The following is a 21,988-nucleotide window of genomic DNA, read 5'->3' on the forward strand; positions in this document are numbered from 1 at the left end:
TAGCCGCTTGGACAACGCCTGCTGCGCTGTTGACTCACCGAGTGCGAGAGAGACAAAGATAGGGAGAGAAAGAGTGAGGCTAAAAGCACAGAGCGTAAAGCGGCTTAATGCACGCACACACACACACACACACACACACACACATGGCTGACAGTTGCTAAGCTGCAATTGCTGCCAAGGCTTTGGCCACCACTCAAAGTGGCCGCCAGTGCAACTTATGGGCTGCAGTTGCAGTTGCAGTTGCCGCTGATGCTGATGATGATGAAGATGAAGTTATTATTATCTGACAAGGGCATCAGCGCACGGCAGACTGACTGCTTTAGCTGCACTTAGCTTGGAGTTCTTCAGCAGCAGCAGCAGCTATCTTTATTAGAGGCGTGACTAAACGGCCCCCAGCCCGCGACCCCGTCTAGTGGTAAATGTGTACGCTTCGCTATTTGCTGAGCAGCAGCAGAAGCAGCAGCAGCCGCCATCATTATTCGATGTGTAAACGGCGGCAATGTCCGCAAATTTGATTAGCTTCAACTGCGGCAACAGCTTCAATCGATCCAATGCTTCCGTGAGGCTGTTGCAACAGTGGCAACAGCTTCGTGTTGTTGTTCTTCTGCAGCCGAGATGCTATCGCAGGCACTTTTAAGTGTTAGATTCTTTGTTGTTGTTGCTGCTGCTGCTGCTGTGGCAAGTTCTTTGTTCTGTGCTGCATACGAAATGAGCCTTTTGAATGGGAAAGTCTTGAGTATTAGATGCAGCCGCCGGCCGATCGATCAACATTGCATTCATTTTCCTTTTCAGCTGTGAAAGTGGCTAAACTCAATCAATAAATTGTGCAGCCAGCCCCCCCAACCAATCAGTGTAGCGCCTGACAATGTAGACAATTAATTTGAAAACGAAAAAGAAAGCCATAAAAAAAACTAATAAAAATAAAACGAAAATGCTAATACATAAATTCCAGTGCAACAAAAACACAACATGAAAATTTATTAAACGAAACCCGAAAAAAAATGTCAATGCTAACAAGCAGCGAGCATAAAAAGAGTCACTGAACCACTAAAAATAATTACAAGCCCAGAACAATAATAATAAGCAGCAACAGCAACATGAGCAGCCTGTCAGCCGCAGCAGCAACAACTGCAGCAACTGCAGCAACAGCAGCAACAGCAGCGGCAACAACGGGCAGCCTGGAGCCGGCGGTGGTGCCACGTACCGCCAATTTGCTGGCATGCAAACAATGGTGGCGCGTCTGCTTCTTGTATGGCGACCAGCAGAAATATTATCGACAGCTCTATAGCAAGGCGGCTGCCCAGCGACTGGCGGCCAGTGGCGGCAGCGCCAACGAGGCTAATCATGAAAATGACAATGCCAGCAGCAGCAGCAACAACAACAACAACAACAATAACTGCCAATTGACGGGAACGGGCGATGACTACGATACGGTTGGCTTTGGCACTGGCGATTGCGATTTTATCGCAGTGCAATTAGATGCCAGCGAAGATGCGGACGATGGCATCGATCTGGGCGATAGCAACCAGCAGCAGCATCGAACAACCGGCAGAAAGCGCCCAGTAACCAGCAACAATGCAGCAGCAGCTAGCAGCAGCCGTCCGTTGTTTCCCGCCAAATGCGAATCGTCGGGAACAACGCCGCGTCGCAGCAAAAAGCTGCTACGCTCGCTGCGTGCTCATGTCAAGGGCGAGGCCAGGCACAAGGAGCAGCAGCAGCAACAACAGCCGATGCCTCAACAGTCGCCGCCAGAAGAGCAAACCAAGCGCAATGCCAAGGTAACTGTGCTAGACGATCCCTTTTTGTTTGGCATCGATGCGGATCATTTGGGCGACTTGGTTCGCGGCAAGCATTACAGCACGGCGGATGCCACCGAGCACATAGCCAAGTACTATAGCATGCAGCTTGAGGCGCAGGCCGAGCTGGAAAACACTGGAACCACTTGCACCGCTCAGGTGCTGGAGATAATCGAACAGTCCGAGGAAGAACTGCTCGAGGAGGAGCCCAAGCCAGCGTTGCCGCCCAAGCAGAAACAACAGCGCGCTGCACCGCCGCCGCCCGCACGCACCACAATTGGAGCCACAGCCGCTCCTGCACCCACTGCTGCTCTGCAGCCGCTTACCGCCAGCGATCTAAAGTTTCTGAACTTGAGCCTGCGCCAGCGCAGCCTGCCACGCAGCATGAAGCCGTTTAAGGATCCGCACGATATCAGTTTCACTTTCAATGAGCTCAACAGTTCCAACTGCAGCAACGCACAGCCGCCGGAAGTGGTTGTCGGCATGGCTGAAATGGACACGGCAGCAGGAGCTGCCGCTGCAGGAGCAGGAGCAGCAGGCGCATCCACACAGCAGGAGTCAAATGAGTGAGTAACTTTTTCCCCCCCTCTGCACTCCTGCTGATCATTTGTCAGTGGCAATATCGCTGACAATTTAAATGCATAACTTTTCAAGTGGTTGCTGCTGCGGTTGCTGCTGTTGGCGGCGGTTGCTGGTGGCTGCTGATGGTGCCCTGCGCAAATAATGATTGATTACCCGGCAGCAGCAGCGACAGCAACAACTTGTTGCGCAAGTTGGCAGCACCAGAAGTCAATGAACACACATTGCGTGTTCTCTCTCTGCAGCAAAACCGCAAAACTGCACGCAACAGCAACGCACAACAGCAACAGCAACAACAACTTGTTCTGTGTGTTGTTGCTGTTGCTGTTGAAATTGAAACCGATGCGAAACGCTTGACTGTTAGCTGTTAGCTCTTGGGCGCTGTTTGCTTGGCTGACTGGCTGACTGGCCGGCCGGCCGGTTTCGCTTGTTTATTGAGCGCTGCTGTTGCTGTGCATGCGCATCACTCACTCAGCGGCAGCAACAACTGAGCGACAGCGACAGCGACAACGACAACGGCAACGGCATCTCATGCTCGGGTTACGCATACGCCGCATATGCCGGCAGCAACAGCAACAGCAACAGCGACAGCGACTGCCAAAGTGTGATTTACCAGTGCCTTTGTCTGGCGCGGCTCGCTTTACATAAACATGAGCAGCAGTTGCTTGCTGCTGCTGTTGTTGTTGTTGTTGCTGTGGCTCATGTCATGATTGTGCATAATGCCATGCAAATATTGTGGCCCTAAGTTATTGTGTTTGTGCAGCACGCAGCTTATGAAATATGGGCGCTGGCTGGCTTCTTGTCTGTCTGGCTGTCTGACCGTCTGGTCTCAAAGGCTTGCCTCAAGCTGAAGGAAGCGCACACATTCAGCCATTAGAGTGGGGGCCCGAATGCGCTGCAATTGTTCTGCAGTGTCATGACATTGCCTTTTTGGCTGCAGTCGAGCGCTAAAATATTGCATATATTGTGCAGAGACTCAGCGCTCATTTTTATGATTTACTATGCACTCGCAAAACAAAAGACTTAGGCAACGAACTTGCCCAGAGCTAAGCCTAGCCAAATGGAATGTTGCAAAAAACAAAAACAAAAAAAAAAGAAAAAGAAAAACAGGGGCAAAAACACAACTCAATTAGCTGCTGCTGTTTTTGAATTATGCTGCACACAGAAGGCGACATAGAAGGTAGCAGCGCTCAAATCAATGCATTTCAAATGGGCTGACAACAGGAAAGGGCCCCAGCCCAGAGCACCTAGAACGCACCTCGAAAGCATAATTAATAATAATAACAGACGCCGTTTTGATGCTGCCTGACAGCCAACTGCCAGCAGCTAAAAACAAAACAAAAACTGCAAAAAAAATCAAAGAAACCAGCAGCAAAGGAATTTCATATTCGGAATTCAGTAGCCGCCATTTGCCACACGCGAGTCAGGCAAATTAGCCCCGCAGCCAGTCTGTGCCTCTCACTATCTGACTGTCTGCCTCTCTCACTAGTTCTTGACTTGGATTTGGCAAATCGTTTGCCAACAGCTCCTAATGCACCCACTGATATACGGCGCATTTTAATTGCAACTCTTCACGACGCTTAATGAAGTTATTAAAAAATTGCCCGGCAATCATTTAAGCTGGACTCCAGCATCTCTGCAACTCCGTAAGTCGCAATGGCCATGGCCATTGCCAACGTCGTCTTCGTACTTAATGGCTGCAGGTTTTACCTGAAATTACAGCAGTCGCTGCGCAATGAAGCTGTGTGCTCAGCTCGTGTCTAAGCATTCAATTCAATCTTAACTACCATCGACAGTTGCATAAATCTTGAGCTTTACTTGACTCTAGTTGCTCTCGCTACATAAACTAGCCGCAGCAGTTGCTAAAGCAGGGCTCTAGAGTCTACTCAAGCCTGACTTTTTACGACAATTGCAGCTAGCTGCTGCCTCTTTTTTTTCTGTTCTAATGACAAGCCTAATGTCTCTCTCAAAACATTATTAGCTGGAAGCCAATGTACAGTGCTTACACATTTGCCTAATGAGAAAGTTAAGTACGAGAAGTATAAATAAGATTACTCGATTAGCAAATATCCTCTTAAATGCATAGAATGCCATCAGACATGTTAAGTTCATAAAGACAGACATGGTAGACAGACAAGGCTGACATTTTTTAGTATTTTTGGTATTTAAAAAAAGAATTGAACTTAACTTGCTAACATCGTTCCTATCAAGGCCCGCTAAAGATTACAGCCAGTTGTTTTAATGACTTACTCAACGCGAAAAAGCGAAAGGCTCGGAATTAGATATAGAATTCAACAGATATTTGCTACAGCTGATTCTGTCATACAAAATGCAATAATCAATTGCGAATGTCTTTCCAATTCCCTTGTCGATTGATTTAAATAAACAATCGTTGGAAACCTTGTCGCATTTGTCAATGCAAACGCCTTAATATGCGAGAACGACATTTATATTGATTTTGTTTTTAATTAAGAAAGCCATTAAGGGCACTTGGGCAGCAGCGACAACAACTCTGCCAAGTTCCACTGCCACATTTGCCATTTGAGCCAAAAGCGCCTGACAAATGACTTTGGGGCGTTACCGAGGCATTTGTGTGACTTGGCTGATGCTGCTGTTGTTGCAGCACTGTGTGGATGCAACTTAATTACAAAAACAAAACGCAACAAATCTTGTGAGTGCATGCAACTGGCACGGCCTCTGCCAGGCAGACAATTGGCCAACTTGCCCAGTTGCCAACTCTCCAAGTTACCAAGTGCCATTTGCAGAGGTGGAGCCTGAGCCAGACTGCGGCAGACGGCGCCAGTCAAGTGCGAGAGACGAACAACAAGTGAGCCGCCGCCTCTGTGATTTATTTATGCAAAACCATAAAATATGATTTTGTCCCTGTGAAAAAAAAAAAGAAAAATAAATAAAAAATATAAAAATAAGGCAGGCCATTAAAGTAATGTTTTTCTCTTCTTAACATTAAGGTTTAACTCTTTTTCATCGCTGTCTTCTTCTTCTTTCGCGCATGCTCGCCATGCTAATTACTAAAGCCCTGCGCGTCGAGGGCTGCCAGGGTAGGGCTTTTGGCCCGCATACATTTTTGTTTATTGCCAACAATTGCGCCGCATATTAATTGTGTATTCTGTTAAAGCGTGATTTTGAGCCGCGATAATGTCCATAAGCCAGCCCAGTTGCCCTTACACGCGCTGAGGCATTTCTTAAGCGCTTAAGCAGCTGTCAAAGTGTCCAAACGCAAATCACTTGGGGCATGTCCGATTGCCAGATACCAGCATGGCCCAAAAGAAATTGAAATCGTTTTTAGATTTGGGGATGGGCGCGTGTCGGCTTACACAATGCAAAAAATGTGATATGCAAGACCATTCTTTTGGAAGTGAAATATACAAAGAATATAGGGTAGATGTATAAGTAGATATATATATCTGATATGCTACCTTCTCTCTGTAGAACAAATCCCATGCTGGAATATACTCAAATCCAGTCCTACTTACTTTGCATCTCTGATCTTTACACGAATGTATCGTGCCAGATTGTGCCATCTCGTGTCACGTGTCCATCACTAACTAAAGCTCACAGAATTCCTGCCATTCTGCCAACTCATGATACATTTTGTTTAGCCACAGCATGTCTGCGCCCACGTTAGCCAATTGGTTATGTATACCTTTTGATACACACAGCTCGCACACACTCACACACACATTCGCACACTCTCATTTGGTGCGTATTTTGGCATTATGCAGATCTGTGCCTGTCTTTTGTTGCCTAAGTTGACAGCTGAATGACATGCGCCGCGCTCAGACACTTCATTGTTAGATTTTGGAGCATTGTTTGGAGCCGAGGGGCACGCAGTTGGCAGCCGCATATTAAGCGGCAACAAATCACTTAATGCATTTCTCGCTAATTAATTAAACATTTAGCGCATACACACGCACAACATGCAGCCTATAAATTTATTACTGATAGCCGGGTAGCAGCAGCAGCCGGGTAGCAGCAGAAAAAACCGCGCGTAATTTTCATTGACAGCTTCACTTTGGCGAGGCGCAGCCTTCGCAGTCTTTGCATTTAAATTGCCTGCATGCCACTCGACGAGGCACTTACCTGCTGCACAGTGTGAGGGATGGAGCGGCAGAGCGGTGGCAGGGCGGAGAGCTGGTTGTTGCATTAACACTCTTTGCATTCCTGCCTCGTTAGCTGTTGAACTTGCCAGCCTGCCAGCCCAAGTTGGTGGCCAGGCTTTTCTGGTTTTTCCTACCAATGTGGCAACTGGCAAGTGGCAAGTGGCAAGGCGGCGTTCATTTCTAATCATGATAAGCGTTTTTGGGGCCGGCAACACGACGACACGTTGCGCATTATCATTGTTTGTGTGCATTTGATATTATGTAGACCTTATCGAGAACAGCCTCTCGAGCAGTCGAATACGCCGAGTACACCGCAAAAAAACAACAACTATTGATGTCTGTTGCGATGTTTCGTAATGAAAACTGGAAATGACGATTTTTTTATCAGATGACAGAGGAACAGAAGCAGCTGCCAGTTCTGAATTTCAAGAACAAATTCAAGAAACAATTCAATTTCAGAAAACAAATGACAATTGTCAGGGTCCCTAAACGAAGCAATAAAAATGGCTTAGAATCGAAATCAGATACAAACGCATGAACCAAATAAAATCTTTGTCATATTCATATCGGATCCGATACACGAAGTGAGAGGTAGACTGTGCCCAAATCCAGAGAAGCAGTTAGATCTTAGGCTCCAGGCACAAACACCCGTTAATGGAAAAAATGGAAGAAACAGTTTTATTTTTCTTCTCAACATTTTGAATTTTGGTAAAACTGGAAAATCTCGTTCTGATTACAAATATCAATATGATATATGCACTAACTGCTTGCTTTTTTTTTCTTTTTCTTTTTTCTCAATGTAATCAAAACAATGACTCCTTGAGAGCTAGAAAAATGTAAATAAATTAATGCTGATGACAAATCTGCCTTTTTTATGCCGTGCAACTGTTGTAGCCATGCCATAATGCCTCCCTCTTTCCCTCTCAACGTCCCCCTTAAACTCCCTCTCCCTATCTCTCTCTGTCAGCAGCCTTAAACTGCTTATCATCGGCGCCGACAATCCTGCGCTTAGCCGTTTCCGTTTATCACTGGACATCAATTGCATATGTTATCGACTGTCATGCACTCATAAAAAGCAATTAGCAGCTAATTATTTGCCATGTTTGGCCCGGCTGCAGTTGTCAACATACCAGAGGGAACAGTTACAGTCAGCCAAGATGCTGTGCTCTCTTACGTGCAGTTACCGTTTGACTTTGTCAACATTTGCCAAAAGTTCTGCGCTTAATTTTGAGCCAGTTGTCGACTTGTTGTTGCAACAACAAGAACACAACTGGGGGCAACAACCACAACAAGATCTCAGCCAGAACCCAAATCCAGACACGCTGCGGCGCAGTTGGAGTTCGATTTCAAAAGAAGCAGCGGCCAACATGCTGCGCCGGCTGCGTAGGCAGCAGCTTCTCTGACTGCTGCTGCTGCTGCTGCTGCTCTGCTTTGGTTTTGTTAATGGCCAAGAAATTAGATTCCGATTGCAGTTGGCCATAAATCATGGCCAGGCGCAACTTGCACTCTGGGAAAAAAAGCGGCAGCAAAGCGGCTTTCTGTAAATCATATTACGGTTAATTTGTGAACAGTTTTGTTAAGAAGCCTCGCACATAAATCATCCTCATTGACTGTTGCAACAAGCCCCCGCACCCTGCCCCCCCCCCTACGACAACTCTACCCCCACCACGTTGGGGCGGACGTGTTTAGCGTCTGCAAATGTCATTTATAATTGCGTTTAAATTTTATTGCCCGCATAAGGCAGGTGCCAAGGCTTTAATCAAGTGATTTATGTGCCTCAAATGTGGTTCTGGGGTGTTAGGAATATGAATTAATTTTCCACAGTTGAATAACATATCTTAATGTGGCTTAGACAATATTTAAAAGCAATTGAGATTACTTTTGAGAGGCACAAAATGGAAGAAATTGATGGAGTGGAGCAACCAGAACAACTGTTGAGATTCACATAGAGCAGAGTCTTATCTGCGCCTACGTCCATTTTGTCAAGAGTCAAGAAACAAGACTCATTTTCAACCAACACAAGCTTCCCAAAACTTTGCTACTAGCCACCTCCTCTCTTCATGATAATAAATAAATGTTAAAAGTCCAATTAAAATACATATTTGCACAAGCATTGAATACACATTCAATCAAAACACTCAAACAGAACTCAAGAAATGCCCCCAGGCCAAGGTCTGCAATGAGATAATAAGTAAAACATTTATCCCCAGAAACTGGCAAGATGATGTGCTTATGTCTCGACTGATGTATTTTACAATTGAATTTGGCTTTTTCGAGTGCCAAAGGTGAAATAAATATCAATCAATGCCAATTTGTTTAGCAAACGGCAAAAAAGTCCAAACACGAACAAATAATAAGATGAGCCGCAACGAAATGCTAAAAGCTAACGGATACACGGAATGGTTGGCCCAAATGCCCGAATGGCTGGCCGTCCAGTAATTATGGTCAAAAACAAAATTGAGCATAATCACCACGCACTGAGGAAACATGAATGTATCAAAATGAAAATCGAAGCAGCCGCATAATTTATAATAGCCCCAGACGAAGACGAGAAGAAAAAAAATGAAAAGAGGAAGACAAGATGAACAAAAAGCATAAAAAGCAAAGACACGGCTTCAATTAAAAACAACGAGCGGCAGATGAGAAAAAACAAGTTCATAGACCAAAGACAACGACCGTTTGCTCGATGGATGGATGCTGCCTGGCTGCCTGGCTAGCCGTGGGCCTGTTCGGACTTGGACTTGGACTTGGTCGTGGTCTTGCTCTTGGTCGTGGTTGTGGTCCAAGCCACACACAGGCTAGCCAATAGAGTGGACGACAGTGTCGCCCTCTCGCTCATGGCTAGATTCAATCAGTAGGCGACCCGAAACAAATGCGTTTCAATTTTTTGATGAATTTACAGCGAGTTAAAAATTAATTAGAAGCTGGCCAGCAGCAGCAGCTCGTTGGCCGCAACAGAGAAAAAGACTAACGCGTCGAATCAATTACCATAGTCAACATTATTGGCCGTTAAGTCACAAGCGATGCCTCAGTCTCTTTTGCTCTCACTCTCTCTCTCTCCCTCTTTCTCGCGACAAGCATTTAGCGCGCCAAATTTGCATTGATGATGCAATTTTCAGCAGCAGCGCAGCGGGCTGAGCTGCAAGTCGAGCTAAGTGCAGGCAGCCAAACAACGTTTCCCTGCATTTTCCGACAGAGTTCTGAAACCTGCTTTTGTTTCCAGCTAACACTCGAAGATCGCCTCAGTTGCTGCTGTTGCTGTTGCTGTTGCTGTTGCAGTTGAAGTGTTGTGGCATCTTTGCTTCGATGTTTGCCGCGCAACATCACACACACACACACACACACACATACAGAGGGAGAGGGGCACAAATTGCTGGCATAGTTGTTGCTGTTGCAGCAGCTGTGAAAATTTGCACGCTCACAAAACAATTTTCGTTGCCGTTAGCAGAGCAAAAAGCCAAAGCTAAAAGCTAAAAGCCGCAGCAAAATGTTGCAGCAACATTTTTGCCGCCTGCAAATGTTGACGACGACAACAACAACAACAACAACAACATTAATTGGTCATCAGCTTTGTTACCAAAAGATAAGCAAACAATTTGTTCTTTGCTTGCCTGGGATCTGGCTGCGCCCCCCCTTTCTGCTGCTGTTCCTCCTTCTTCTCTTCGGGCACTTCTCTTGCGGCATTGGTGTGAAAATTCACGTTGTGATCTGCAAAAATTATGCAATTATTTTGCTTATGCGCGACTTTCTAAATTGAACATACAAATTAACAGCTGCCTTTCATGTACAGTTAGTCGTTTAATTGATTTCTCTCCCTCTGTGTGTGTGTGTTTGTGTTTGTGTGTGCAATTAGTGGCACTTGGCGTATGCGCAATAAATGCAATGCCTGGCCACACGCAGCCAGAGAATGGGCCTCAGCATGGGCTCTCTGGCTGCGCGCAGACATTCTTAATCAACTTTTAGCTGCAACAAAAAACAAAAAAAGAATATAAAAAAATAAAGAGTACAACAACAAAGTGGAATTTTTACCAGCCATGAGTAGTACGAGTACGAGCAAGAGTACGAGTCGCTGCCAAAGTCAATAAAAATGTCAACACGCCAAATGTCATGTTGACAGCGGCAGACAGCGACTGTCGCTGGGAGGCTGTAGTTGGGCAGCCAGACACAATGCTCCAACTGGGCGGGAATGGCAGGAGGAGATGGAGACGGAATGGAGATGGAGCAAGCCCACGGAGCTTAGACGTAAGGATTTGTGTGTGTACGTGTTTACGTGTGTTCCTCCATGTTAGCCATAAAGTTTACGGCAATTTTTATTGACAATTCAAAAATCGTTTATGACAATCGCACTAGTTGTGAGCTAGCTGCATGGCTTTTAATAAAGCTCTGACCGGGCAGACACTTGTAGTTGGAGTTGTCCTATGTACATATATATCCTAGATTCTGGATGCAGTTGGGCATGATATGATTAAAGTAAAAGCGAAGTAATATGATATTTGTTCAAGTTAGAAGCTGTATATATGCTCGTTTGGTTTTGACTTTAACTTCTATAATATATGAAATTGAGATCTTCGATTCGTGCGAATGCATAGATATGGACAGCGTCCAATTACGGGCGAATTACACAAGCAGTTGCCGAACACTTACATTTTCAACACAATATACTTAAGCCGAACGACGCCGGGTACTTTCTTTTAGCAGCATGTGAAATACAGCTGATAGAGTTGACATTTATTGAAGTGTTGCCTCTTGTCTTGTCATATTTTTATATTGAAATGGTTTATGGTTAATCGTTGAGCCTGCCACAGGGTATTAAGCAGTCGACAACCGCTTGGTCTGTTATCCCTAACTATGCCTGCAGCTGTAAAACAATAAAACGCAACAGACGCTGCTGTTCGCAGGAGTCGCAAAGGAACCTGGACAATAATTGTTGTTGTTGCCCATCGTAAAACTTACTAAACAAGTCTCACTGGTCAAATTCCAGAAACGTCATTTAAGGGACCACCTGTCGGTCGGAATAGGGGGAGAGGAGATTGGAGTTGAAACTGAGCTATGGAAAACTAGCATGTGGAAACTTTCGCCTCCAAAGCATTAACCCAAATTTGTGGGCCCAGCTAACCGCATAAACTGTGAGCCAATTGTTGCCACTGTTGTTGTTGCTGTTGATGTTGGGCCATGGCTCAGATCTTGCGGCAGCCATTGAGACGTCCATCGGCGCGTCTTTGCAATTTGTCAACGCGTTCGCTGTGGCGTATATAATGATCATTCATTTAGATGCCAGCCGCCAGATAAGCGGCCCAGCTAAATATAGTACAGACGATCTGGGGCCTGCAAAACTATATTCGAGCATATATAATGGAGATGGCGAGTGCTTAAGCTGATGTTGCCACCACTTGACACGGTCGTGCAGCTGCAAGAGGCAGCAGCAACAGCAGCAACAGCAGCAACGGCAACAGCGGAGGGGGAGCGGAGCAGTTGCGGTTTATCAATGGCAACGCTTTGAACTAGTTTTAGGGCGCGAAAGCATGAGCCTAGCACGAAGTGGAGGCAATGAAAACCAAGTGGGAAAAACCAGTTTTGGCATTTTGTTTTTGGTTCAACGACTGCCAAAGTGAGCCGCAGCCTCAAGCTGAACCCTTTCAACTGTTGCTGCTGCTTCTGCTGCTGCTGCTTCTTCTTCTTCAACTTTATGCTTTGGCCATGCAAATACAAATATTGGCAACAGCTGCCCGCAGGCCAGAATATGCCCGCATTTATTGTACACACACATGCCTCAAGGGTCTTTTATGGCGCAATATAAAAAATGTTGCGTTTTATAGCAGCAGCCAGTTTGGCAACATGTTGCCAGCAACATTGTTGCTGCAAATTTGTGCGTATTTGAGTTGTGAATTTGTGCTAGCTTCTGCCTGGCCTGGCCTAGCCCGCGGGCACTTTCCATTTTCAGCCCGCTGCTTTAATGGCTTAATAAAGGCTGGCTCCAAATTGAAACTTGGCCACAATTGCTGGCCAATTTTACGCAATTCGCCGCAGTCAACAATAAATTTGCAAATTGCAAAAATGCGGCGCGCAAATGAAAAGAAATGCAGGTCGCCAAACAGCATAGCCAACCATTTGGTCGCACAATAAATTCCGACTACAGACAGACCTCAACTGTGCAGCTCCAGCTCCAGCTTGGACTCCTGCTCGCACTCCAGCTGCAGCTGGAGCCTCCTCTCATTTTCCTGGCTGCAGCAAATTTGTTGTTTAGGCACAGTTTTTGCATTTGCTTCGCTTTTCATTTGTTCGTTTCCAGACCAAGCCGGTCCCCAGTTGAACAGTGTCTGCGTGGTCTAGACTCCCAGTCCCATGCCCAAAGTGCCAGCTCCTGCTCCACTCCCACTCCCACTCTCCCCCCTCAGCCATTTGTTTGGCTTGTAATTTGAGTTTGAATGCAGCTGATTTGACAGCAGCCAACACTTTTGGCTGTCCGCCGTTGGCATCTGTCTCCAGCTGTGACTGCATCTGCGACTGCAACTGTGACTGCGACTACGACTGCGATTGTGACTGTGACTGCACGTGCACTGGTTCCCCTTTAGGCTATCCCACGCCAGCGACGCATTCTTTGCCCGTCCCGCAGGCCGCGACCAGCGGCCAACTATAGCGTTTTGCGCTTTAAAATGCAAATGTCGACGCTCCATAAAACAATGGCTGAAACTACATTTTAGCTGGTTTTAACTGGCTGGCAAAGCCAAAAATCTGCGCAATTAATTTGCGGGGCAAACCGCAACGACCGCTCGAATTGGCCCGTCGTGCCACCTTCCACAAAATATTGACACATCAGCAACTGCGGCGCAGTCAGCGAACTAGAAATGGAATTGCAATCGCTAAAGCGGACGCGGATGTGGATGCGGATCCGGAAACAAAAAGAATGAATTCGCCTGGTTAAATCATCATGGCCCGCAAAAAACAACAAAAGGGCGGACACATTGTTTTGATAAAACGCCCGCATGGGCACACAAAAACACACCCACACACACACACACACATACACACACACAACCACATTTCTGAATATATCCAAGCGAAGTCGTAGCTGGTAACGCCCATCCACCCACCGCTTGCCCACAAAGTCACAGATACAGTTACATATGCGCAGACAATGCGCAGTTATCCTTTGATATGGCATGAAATGGTGCGTGCCGCGGTTGATATAAGGCGAGCATCAAATCCCCTACAATTGCAATCGTAGGTCATTTGGGATTTGTGGTAAAACATATTTCCTAGACACCTGCCTCTTATTCTAGTTCAGTTGCCAGGTTTTTAGATAGAGCTTTGCCAGATAAAACGTCTCCTTACAAGTTTTCTGAATGTTTATCGTGCTCCGAAAATAAAAGATCCTAGATCATATTGTGGAAACAATCTTTTTGAGTGTCTTTGTTACAATAGCTGTCAACTTATACAAAGCAAACGTTAGGTAACACTTTTCTAAAAGTTGAGCATGGAAATAATAGACTCTAATCATGTGGAGCTAACGATCTTTCATTTTAGCAGCTTTTAGTTTAAACAAAAGATTTATTTTTAGGATCGATTTCGACTACCTAGGAAATCTTTCAAACATACTTCGCAGCATTTGAAACTTTAATAATAAAAGGAAACACAAACATCATTAATAATTAGAACAGTTATTGCCTTAAATCTAAACCAACACAGTCGAAAAGCTCGCATCATTTGCTTGCAGCGCATTTCGGGGCACAGCTAGGATAACAATGTCAGCCATACAACAGATTGACAAAAAGCGACAGCCCAAGGGCCCGGAAAGCAGACAACAGCAAACATGCGAATACAAATATATACATGAATATATATATATATTTATTTATATATATATTTATATCAGACAAACGAACAACAAGAGCATTATGAGCTGTCGATTTGTTTGTGTAAACTCTGTGAAGCGCATTTGTATTTTCATTTTGATGTGCAGCTCAAAAAAAAAACAATCCGTTTAAAAAACAAACTTAAATTGACAGCTTGTTCAAATTGAAAAAAATTATATATATATGTCTACATGTCCATATAGATATATATAGGAAGTGCAAAACCGCATAAATCCCGCGTATTACAAAGGAATAAGCGCAAAAAACATTTTGTATGCGGTTTCATAATACATTATAAATATGATTTGGCCATGTACTGTGGGACTTAAATCATTTACCACAATTTCCCAGCAGCAGCCCGTAGAACCTTTAACCCGCCATGTAATTTGTGAAAATATTTTAATTGAGTTTAAAATTAGCCACGCCACAAAAATGCCAATAACTAAAAGCCAATCTAAATGTAACCTCTCTCTCTCTCTCTCTCTCTCTCTGTTTCGCCCTGCCTCTTTCTAGGCCCATAAGTCGCACGCCGCTAACGCAGATCTCCTATCTGCAGAAGATACCCACGTTACCGCGCCACTTCTCGCCCAGCCAGGGACATGGCACATTGCCAGCGATCCAGCCAGCGCTGGGCAATCTCGGGCTGCCCAGCAGCTCCTCGGCGAGCGCTTTGTATGCGGCACAGAATGCGGGCATGTTGCCCACATCGCCGCTGCCGTTGCAGCGGCACCAGCAATACTTGCCGCCGCATCATCAGCAGCTGCCCATGCAATTGCCGCCAGCCGTGGGAGCAGCTGTTGCCGGACAGTATTCGCCCGCCGGCTCGGGCTGCTCCGGCAATGTGAAGTATACCAATGCGCAACATGGACACCAGCTGCAGCAGCATCCACATCCACATCATCAGCTGTCGCCGGCGCTGTCGACACCGTCACCGCCATCACTGCTGCACCATCCAGCGGGCCACTGCTCCTCCTCCTCATCGTCGGCGGCGGCAGCAGCGGCCGCAGCGGCAGCGCATGCGCCCTTTCTGGCCGGGCCGCACATGGACATGCAGCGACAGTCGCACTCGGACGATGACAGCGGCTGTGCGCTCGAAGAGTACACATGGGTGCCGCCTGGCCTGCGACCGGATCAGGTGAGTTCTCAGGCCCTTTGGGAGTTGCTTGATCTGTGATTTGTGTGCACAGATAAGCTCGCCGCGACGCGACTCGACTCCACTCGACTTGACTTGACTTGACTTATTGTGCGTGATTTTGTCACTTAAGCCCAACGCCACGAGACCGCAGAGCTGGTCATCAGCAGGCCATAAATCAGTCAGGCTTCATTGCTTACCTCCGAGCCGATAGCGAACGGGAACTTTGCACGCAGCTCGCATCTTTGGGCTGCGATCGAGTCTGGAATCTGGCCGTGGACAGCTTTTGGGCTGCCTAACGTGTGGGCCACGTTCTAGACTGTCATTTCGCAGGCTGTCTGCATATTGGAAATTAGATTGCGCTAATGAAACCCCAAAGTCCAGCTGCGGCCTACTCGCTTGTTGGCCATTTCTCAAAGCCATTTTTATGGCCAATTCAATGCACAAAAAGAAACACAAAACTAGAAGAAAAGAAAAGTATTGCCGGCATTTTGAACGAATTTTTTGTTCAATTATTTTTTGGCTGCCGTTAACGCCACATAAATTATTTGCGTAAAATATGCGCCAATGGCAAATAAATCTTGCGCAATCTTTTCCAGCGGCCGACGCGCCCAAAAGCGCGCTACTAACCATTTTTTAGGGACATTTTTTAGCTCTGACTATAACGACTATTGCCGGGCCTCGGCCTGGGCTTGGACCAGGCCCACAGGAGACGTTGGCAACTTTTTGACATGCTGCCTCAGTCTTCTTTTAGTATGCATAGGGTCGCGTTAATCCCGCTCAAACTGACAGCGCCTATCACATGTCGCGCATGCAGACGCTTAAATGTCCTATAAACAAAAAATATTTGATAGTGGGTATATTGAAATTCGGGTAGTTCTAGCGGAACTTATTTGAGTTCTAAGGTAACCACTCAAAACCACCTGCAGCCTCAGAGTACTCAGAGTCTGTTATTTAAGCAGATGACTCATGGCGAGATGTAGGTTATTTTATTTTATACGCAGTTTATTTTTGAATAAATAGTTAACTTTATATCAAAATAATAAAAGAAATACATTAAGCATTCTGAAATATATTAGGTTGTCATTGATTCCAGATATAAAACTTGCTTTCCAAACAGATAAAGGCCACACATAAGCCTTATCAAGGTAAGCTAGGCAGTAATAGCGTCTGCTCACATTCATTACAGGGTATTTCCCATTCAAGCACGCCAGCCCAGCTGGCCGCCATTGCCATTGCCAATGCCATATAGTATTTTTGGCAAACGCTACAAACAGAATTGAAAATTTATTTACAGCCATTTACGTTGACGCAGCATAAGCCATGTGTCAGTCAGTCGTCCGTCCCGCTGTCCCTCTGTCCCTCCGTCCGTCCGTCCCTCTGTCCCTCTGTCCGTCCGTCCGTCCGTCTGTCCGTCTGGCAGTCGCTTGGTTGGTTAGTTGTTTGGCAGGCAGTTGGCTGAGTGGCGTCGCGCTGCCTCAGACTGTGGTCACTTGCTGGCAGATCGCATGCTTGAATTTCACGGCAATCGGCGCACTTGAAAAAAAAAAAAAACAACAAAAACAACAAAAAATAGAAAACGTGGCCAATAAACTGAGCAGCTGAGGCGGCTTAGAAGTTGACCGTGGCAGCACGTTGCGCACCTTTCAACCTGGCCAAAATGGCCAAATCAACGTAATAAAATCAAAAGGAAAGAAAAATCTTTGGGCAGCAACCTGCTGTGTCGCAGTCAGGCGCAGCATTTGACAGGCCCCCAACCTGATGATGATGATCATGAAGTTGTTGTTGTGCTAGATGATCCGTTGGGGCTGAGCCTGAACCCCTTTTTTGCAAGCATTTAGTTTTAGCTTAGTTTTGAGTGTGTGACCCCTGCGCATTCCATTGCAGCCAAACTCAATTCTCAATTGGATTTCTCTTTCTTTTTTTTTTCGCCAGGTTCGCTTGTATTTCTCGCAAATACCCGACGACAAAGTGCCATACGTCAACAGTCCCGGAGAGCAGTATCGTGTGCGACAATTGCTGCATCAACTGCCGCCGCATGATAACGAGGTGAGTGTAGTCCAGTGTCTCCTATATCCCGCTGTAATCCACTCCATTCCACGATGCGTTCCTGGGGTGACACTGGCCCTGCCAATTTCGTGGTATTTATTCAAATGTGTGCGCGTTTTTTTGCTCTTTATCGTGATTGAATGGCCTCGTGTCCTCGCAACGACAACTCGAATTACGGCAACGGCATATCAAAGTCAATGCCAGCAATTTTCCCACACATTCTCAGACCAATTGTTGTTGCTTTTGTTGTTCCTGTGCCTTTTAATTAATCAAGGAAACAAGTGCAACTAACTGAACTGGCACCCCTGGCAAAAACCACAAAACTACAATGAAAGTAACAAAAACCAAATGCAAAAAAAAAAGACAGGAAAATCCAATTTGGTTTATCTGAGGCGTTAATACCCTTACATATACCCTACATAAGTTAAGTCTGACTGTAATCAGGTATAAGTGAACTAGCTGAGAGCTTATTATTACAGAGTATAAAGTATTATTATTATTATTATTATTATTATTATTATTATTATTATTATTATATTATTATTATTATTATTATTATTATTATTATTATTATTATTATTATTATTATTATTATTATTATTATTATTATCAATCATTATTATGATTATCATCAACATCGAAATTAGAATATCCTCTGTTAGGGTATGGAACCCTAGTTGAACGTATTCCCACAGCTTTAAGTTGGAGGATATCAGTTACCATTTTAGCATTTTAGCATTTACCACTTTTAACCACTGCCACTAACTGGGGGTTGCCATGTTAACGAGTATCCAAGCTGGCCGGACTTTGGCAATGGGCGTGCGTGTGTACCTGCGTGTGTATTTGTGAGTGTTTGTGTGTGTGGAAAATGCCCAAATTCCAAGCCGAAAGTCAAATCAAATTGTGCACTGGGGCAACAAAAAAGAGGCAGCCAAAAAATTTGCATACAACACAAACGAGACGCTGGCCGCAGCCAGCAGCAGGATGAGCTGGAGCTTGCTGGAGGAGTAGGAGAAGGAACTAGAAGCTAACCCAGTTGATGGGCAGCCTTGGCTACCGTTCGCTGTCTGCGGTCGTCTGCCCTGCCCACTGGCCACTTGAGCTGCGGCTATGGCTGTGGCTGTCTCTGGCCATGGCTGTTGTTGCAGACAAACAATCTGCGCCCCAAGTTGACTTCTTAGAAAGATCACTTCAGCCTGCCCACCAGCATCAACTTGAACATATGATTTGGCTGTCTCCCTGCCTATCTGTCCCTCTGTACCTCTGTCTTTTGTCTGTCTGTCTGTCTGTCTGTCGTCTCAACAAACGGTTCTTCTGTCATTTCAGGTTCGTTACTGTCACTCACTGACGGATGAGGAGCGCAAGGAGCTGCGTCTGTTTTCCACACAGCGCAAACGTGATGCACTCGGACGCGGCAATGTGCGACAGCTGATGAGCGCACGTCCATGCGATGGCGTAAGTACCTAACCCAGTTCTAATCCCCCCAGCCCATCAGCTCCAATTGAAAACTCTTGCAGTGCGACGAGCTGATTTCCACTGGCGACATTGCGGTCTTTGCCACGCGCCTCGGCCCCAATGCCAGCTGGCATCCGGGCTGCTTTACGTGCTGCATTTGCCGCGAGCTGCTCGTGGATCTCATATATTTCCATCGGGATGGACGCATGTATTGCGGCCGCCATCACGCGGAGACGCTGAAGCCGCGCTGCTCCGCCTGTGATGAGGTGAGTCTCCCGACCCGTGTTGACCCCAGGCACATTTCGCTCTATAACTTTGCCTTCCATATACCACGCTCTACACAGATTATCCTGGCGGATGAGTGCACCGAGGCCGAGGGACGTGCCTGGCACATGAATCACTTCGCCTGCCACGAGTGCGACAAGCAGCTGGGCGGCCAGCGGTACATAATGCGAGAGGGCAAGCCGTACTGTCTGCTCTGCTTCGATGCGATGTTCGCCGAATATTGTGACTACTGTGGCGAGGCGATTGGCGTGGATCAGGGGCAGATGAGTCATGATGGCCAGCATTGGCATGCCACCGATGAGTGCTTCTCGTGCAACACCTGTCGCTGTTCGCTGCTGGGTCGCGCCTTTTTGCCGCGCCGTGGCGCCATCTATTGTTCGATAGCCTGCAGCAAGGGTGAGCCGCCGACGCCGTCGGATAGCTCCGGCACGGGCATGTATACCACGCCGACGCCGCCGGCGCAGCGTGTGCGACCGCAACAGACGCGCATACCCAGCAGCCACGCCTCCAGCTCGCCGCCCATGTCGCCGCAGCAGCAGCAACAGCATCAGGCCAGCTTCAATCAGGCCATGTACCAGCTGCAGAGCCAACAGCTGGCCGCGGGCGTGGCCGGGAATGAGCTGCCGGGCGGCCTGTTAGTGGCACATGCCAAGCAAAGCTATGCCACCTCCGACTCGGACGCGGGCGTTGTCAAGGATCTGGAGCAGGTCGGGCATAGTGCGGTCGTCGACGGCGGCGGGGGAGGCGGCGATTTTACCGATTTTTCCAGCTCACAGAATATGTCGCCGTTGAACTCGCCCGGCGACTTTCAGACGCATCTGATGCCCAAGCCCATGGAACTGCAGCGCGACGGTGTCTACAACTTCAACGAGATGGCTACGAATTTGGATGCAGCGTGGCCGGCCAAGCCGCCGCTGGGCGGCACGCACAGCTATCAGCTGCAGCGACAGCTGCAACAGGTTTCCAAAATGGACAACTCCATCACCTCCAGCATGCCGGAGCTGGGCGTGGTCGGGGCTCAGCACCTGGCGCACTTTGCACAGCAGCTGCCGCCGGCGCCGCCGTTGCACGCTTCCGCACAGCAGTTCCATGCGTCGCATCACGAGTATGCGGATATATTGCATCCGCCGCCAGCACCGCCGCCGGTCGGTGAGCTGCCCGAGCTGCCCACGCCCAATCTAAGTGTGGCCTCGACTGCGTTGCCGTCCGAGCTAATGGGCTCGCCCACGCACTCCGCCGGCGATCGGTCGCTGCAGACGCCGCTGTCGACGCAATCGGCGACGCAGCCGCCCACGCATCCCGTTTCAATACTCAGCGGCGCCAGCTCCTCCTCGCCCATGAGCGGTGAGCCGACCAAGAAGAAGGGCGTGCGCTTCGAGGGCATACCCGATACGCTGCCCCGCTCGCGCAGCTACTCCGGCAATGGCGCCGGCACCAGCGGCGCTGGCGAAAGGGACCGAGAACGGGACAGAGAGAGAGACAGAGATAGGGATAGGGACAGGGGCGGGGACAGGGAGCGGGATGTTAATCGACATGGACATGGGCACTCCTCGCGCCGTCGCCGTCGTCGCAAGTCCTCGAGCCACCATCGCAGCGGCAGCGGGCATCGCTCGCACTCGACCACGCGTGCCGATACCTATGCGCCAGCCCAGCCGCTGTCCTCCTCCTACCAGGGCCCGCCCTCGGTGTTGCAGGCCAGCGCATTAGCCGAGCACGAGTCGCCGCACAAGTCCCCGCGCCAGCAGCGTGAACGGGAACGCGAACGTGAACGGGAGCGCGATGAATCCGAGGAATCGGACGTATGCTCCACCTGTTCGTCCAGCTCATCCAGCTCCGAGGATTACATGATGATGTACCAGCTGCCGCAGAGGCGCCACTATGGCGGCGTGCGCGTCAGCTATGTGCCCAACGACGCCCTGGCCTACGATCGCAAACGCAAGCCCACAGACCTGGCCGGCGCTGACAAGGACAAAAACTGCATCATCTCGTGATCCAAGCCGGCGGCCATTTTAATTAGCGCTGATTGCGCGCCTGCCTGATAATAAATGAGGCGCCCCAAGCGCCCTTTACTAACGAAGCAGCCACCAGGTGGCCATCAATTTTCAATATATACACATACACACACACATACATACTCATACCGATATAGAGAGTAGAGCATAGCCGAGAGCAGAACTCATATCCCGCACTTTTACAAAGCAATAAAGTTCAACTTGAGATTTAAGACGCCCCTAGTTAAGCATTGGAAACTACAAATGAGATACAATACGAGAGGAAGGACTCTCCTCAATACTGTTCCAAAAATATATAGCACATCCCTAATTAAGCGAATCAAACTAAGATAAGTTCTATATATATATATATATATATATGCATACCTATTTTTATATGCGATGAGTACTCTTAAGGCAAGAGAACTATAAAATTAACTTTTACCTACAACAACATATACATATATATATATATAATTAAGTTTTACACGTTAGGTTACTATAAAAAAATATATTTCAATTTATTATTTTCACTTAACGGCTACTTTTGTTGAGTACATTCAGATTTGCTTCCCGAATATGAACTGATTTATCTAACTGTTGCGGTCGCTTAGCAAACTTCGCTTTGAGAGAGTTTGAGTCAAAATTGAGTGAAGTTTGAGCTGCGTCAGCAATTATGCGTGGGATAGTACTCTGATGGGAACATTGACAGTGGCGTGATATTTAG

General features: G+C 47.2%; 1 protein-coding gene across 3 annotated transcripts in view; it reads left to right on the forward strand.

Moving 5' to 3' along the window:
* Positions 1-21,749, forward strand: part of pk (prickle) — a 70,601-nt gene extending 48,852 nt beyond the window's left edge. The window contains exons 2-7 of one of the 3 annotated variants that reach the window (XM_070210403.1): positions 953-2,362; positions 14,863-15,484; positions 17,417-17,530; positions 18,857-18,985; positions 19,048-19,251; positions 19,330-21,749. In XM_070210403.1, the coding sequence (XP_070066504.1) occupies positions 1,098-2,362; positions 14,863-15,484; positions 17,417-17,530; positions 18,857-18,985; positions 19,048-19,251; positions 19,330-21,261 (4,266 nt within the window). In that variant the 5' untranslated portion in view covers positions 953-1,097 and the 3' untranslated portion in view covers positions 21,262-21,749. The remainder of the gene's footprint in view (positions 1-952; positions 2,363-14,862; positions 15,485-17,416; positions 17,531-18,856; positions 18,986-19,047; positions 19,252-19,329) is intronic. The other 2 variants (XM_002059957.4, XM_070210404.1) reach the window with 2 other exon arrangements.
* The last annotated feature ends 239 nt before the right edge of the window (positions 21,750-21,988 follow it).

Source organism: Drosophila virilis, chromosome 5 (genome assembly GCF_030788295.1).
Source record: "Drosophila virilis strain 15010-1051.87 chromosome 5, Dvir_AGI_RSII-ME, whole genome shotgun sequence".
Taxonomy (NCBI): Eukaryota; Metazoa; Arthropoda; class Insecta; order Diptera; family Drosophilidae; genus Drosophila; species Drosophila virilis.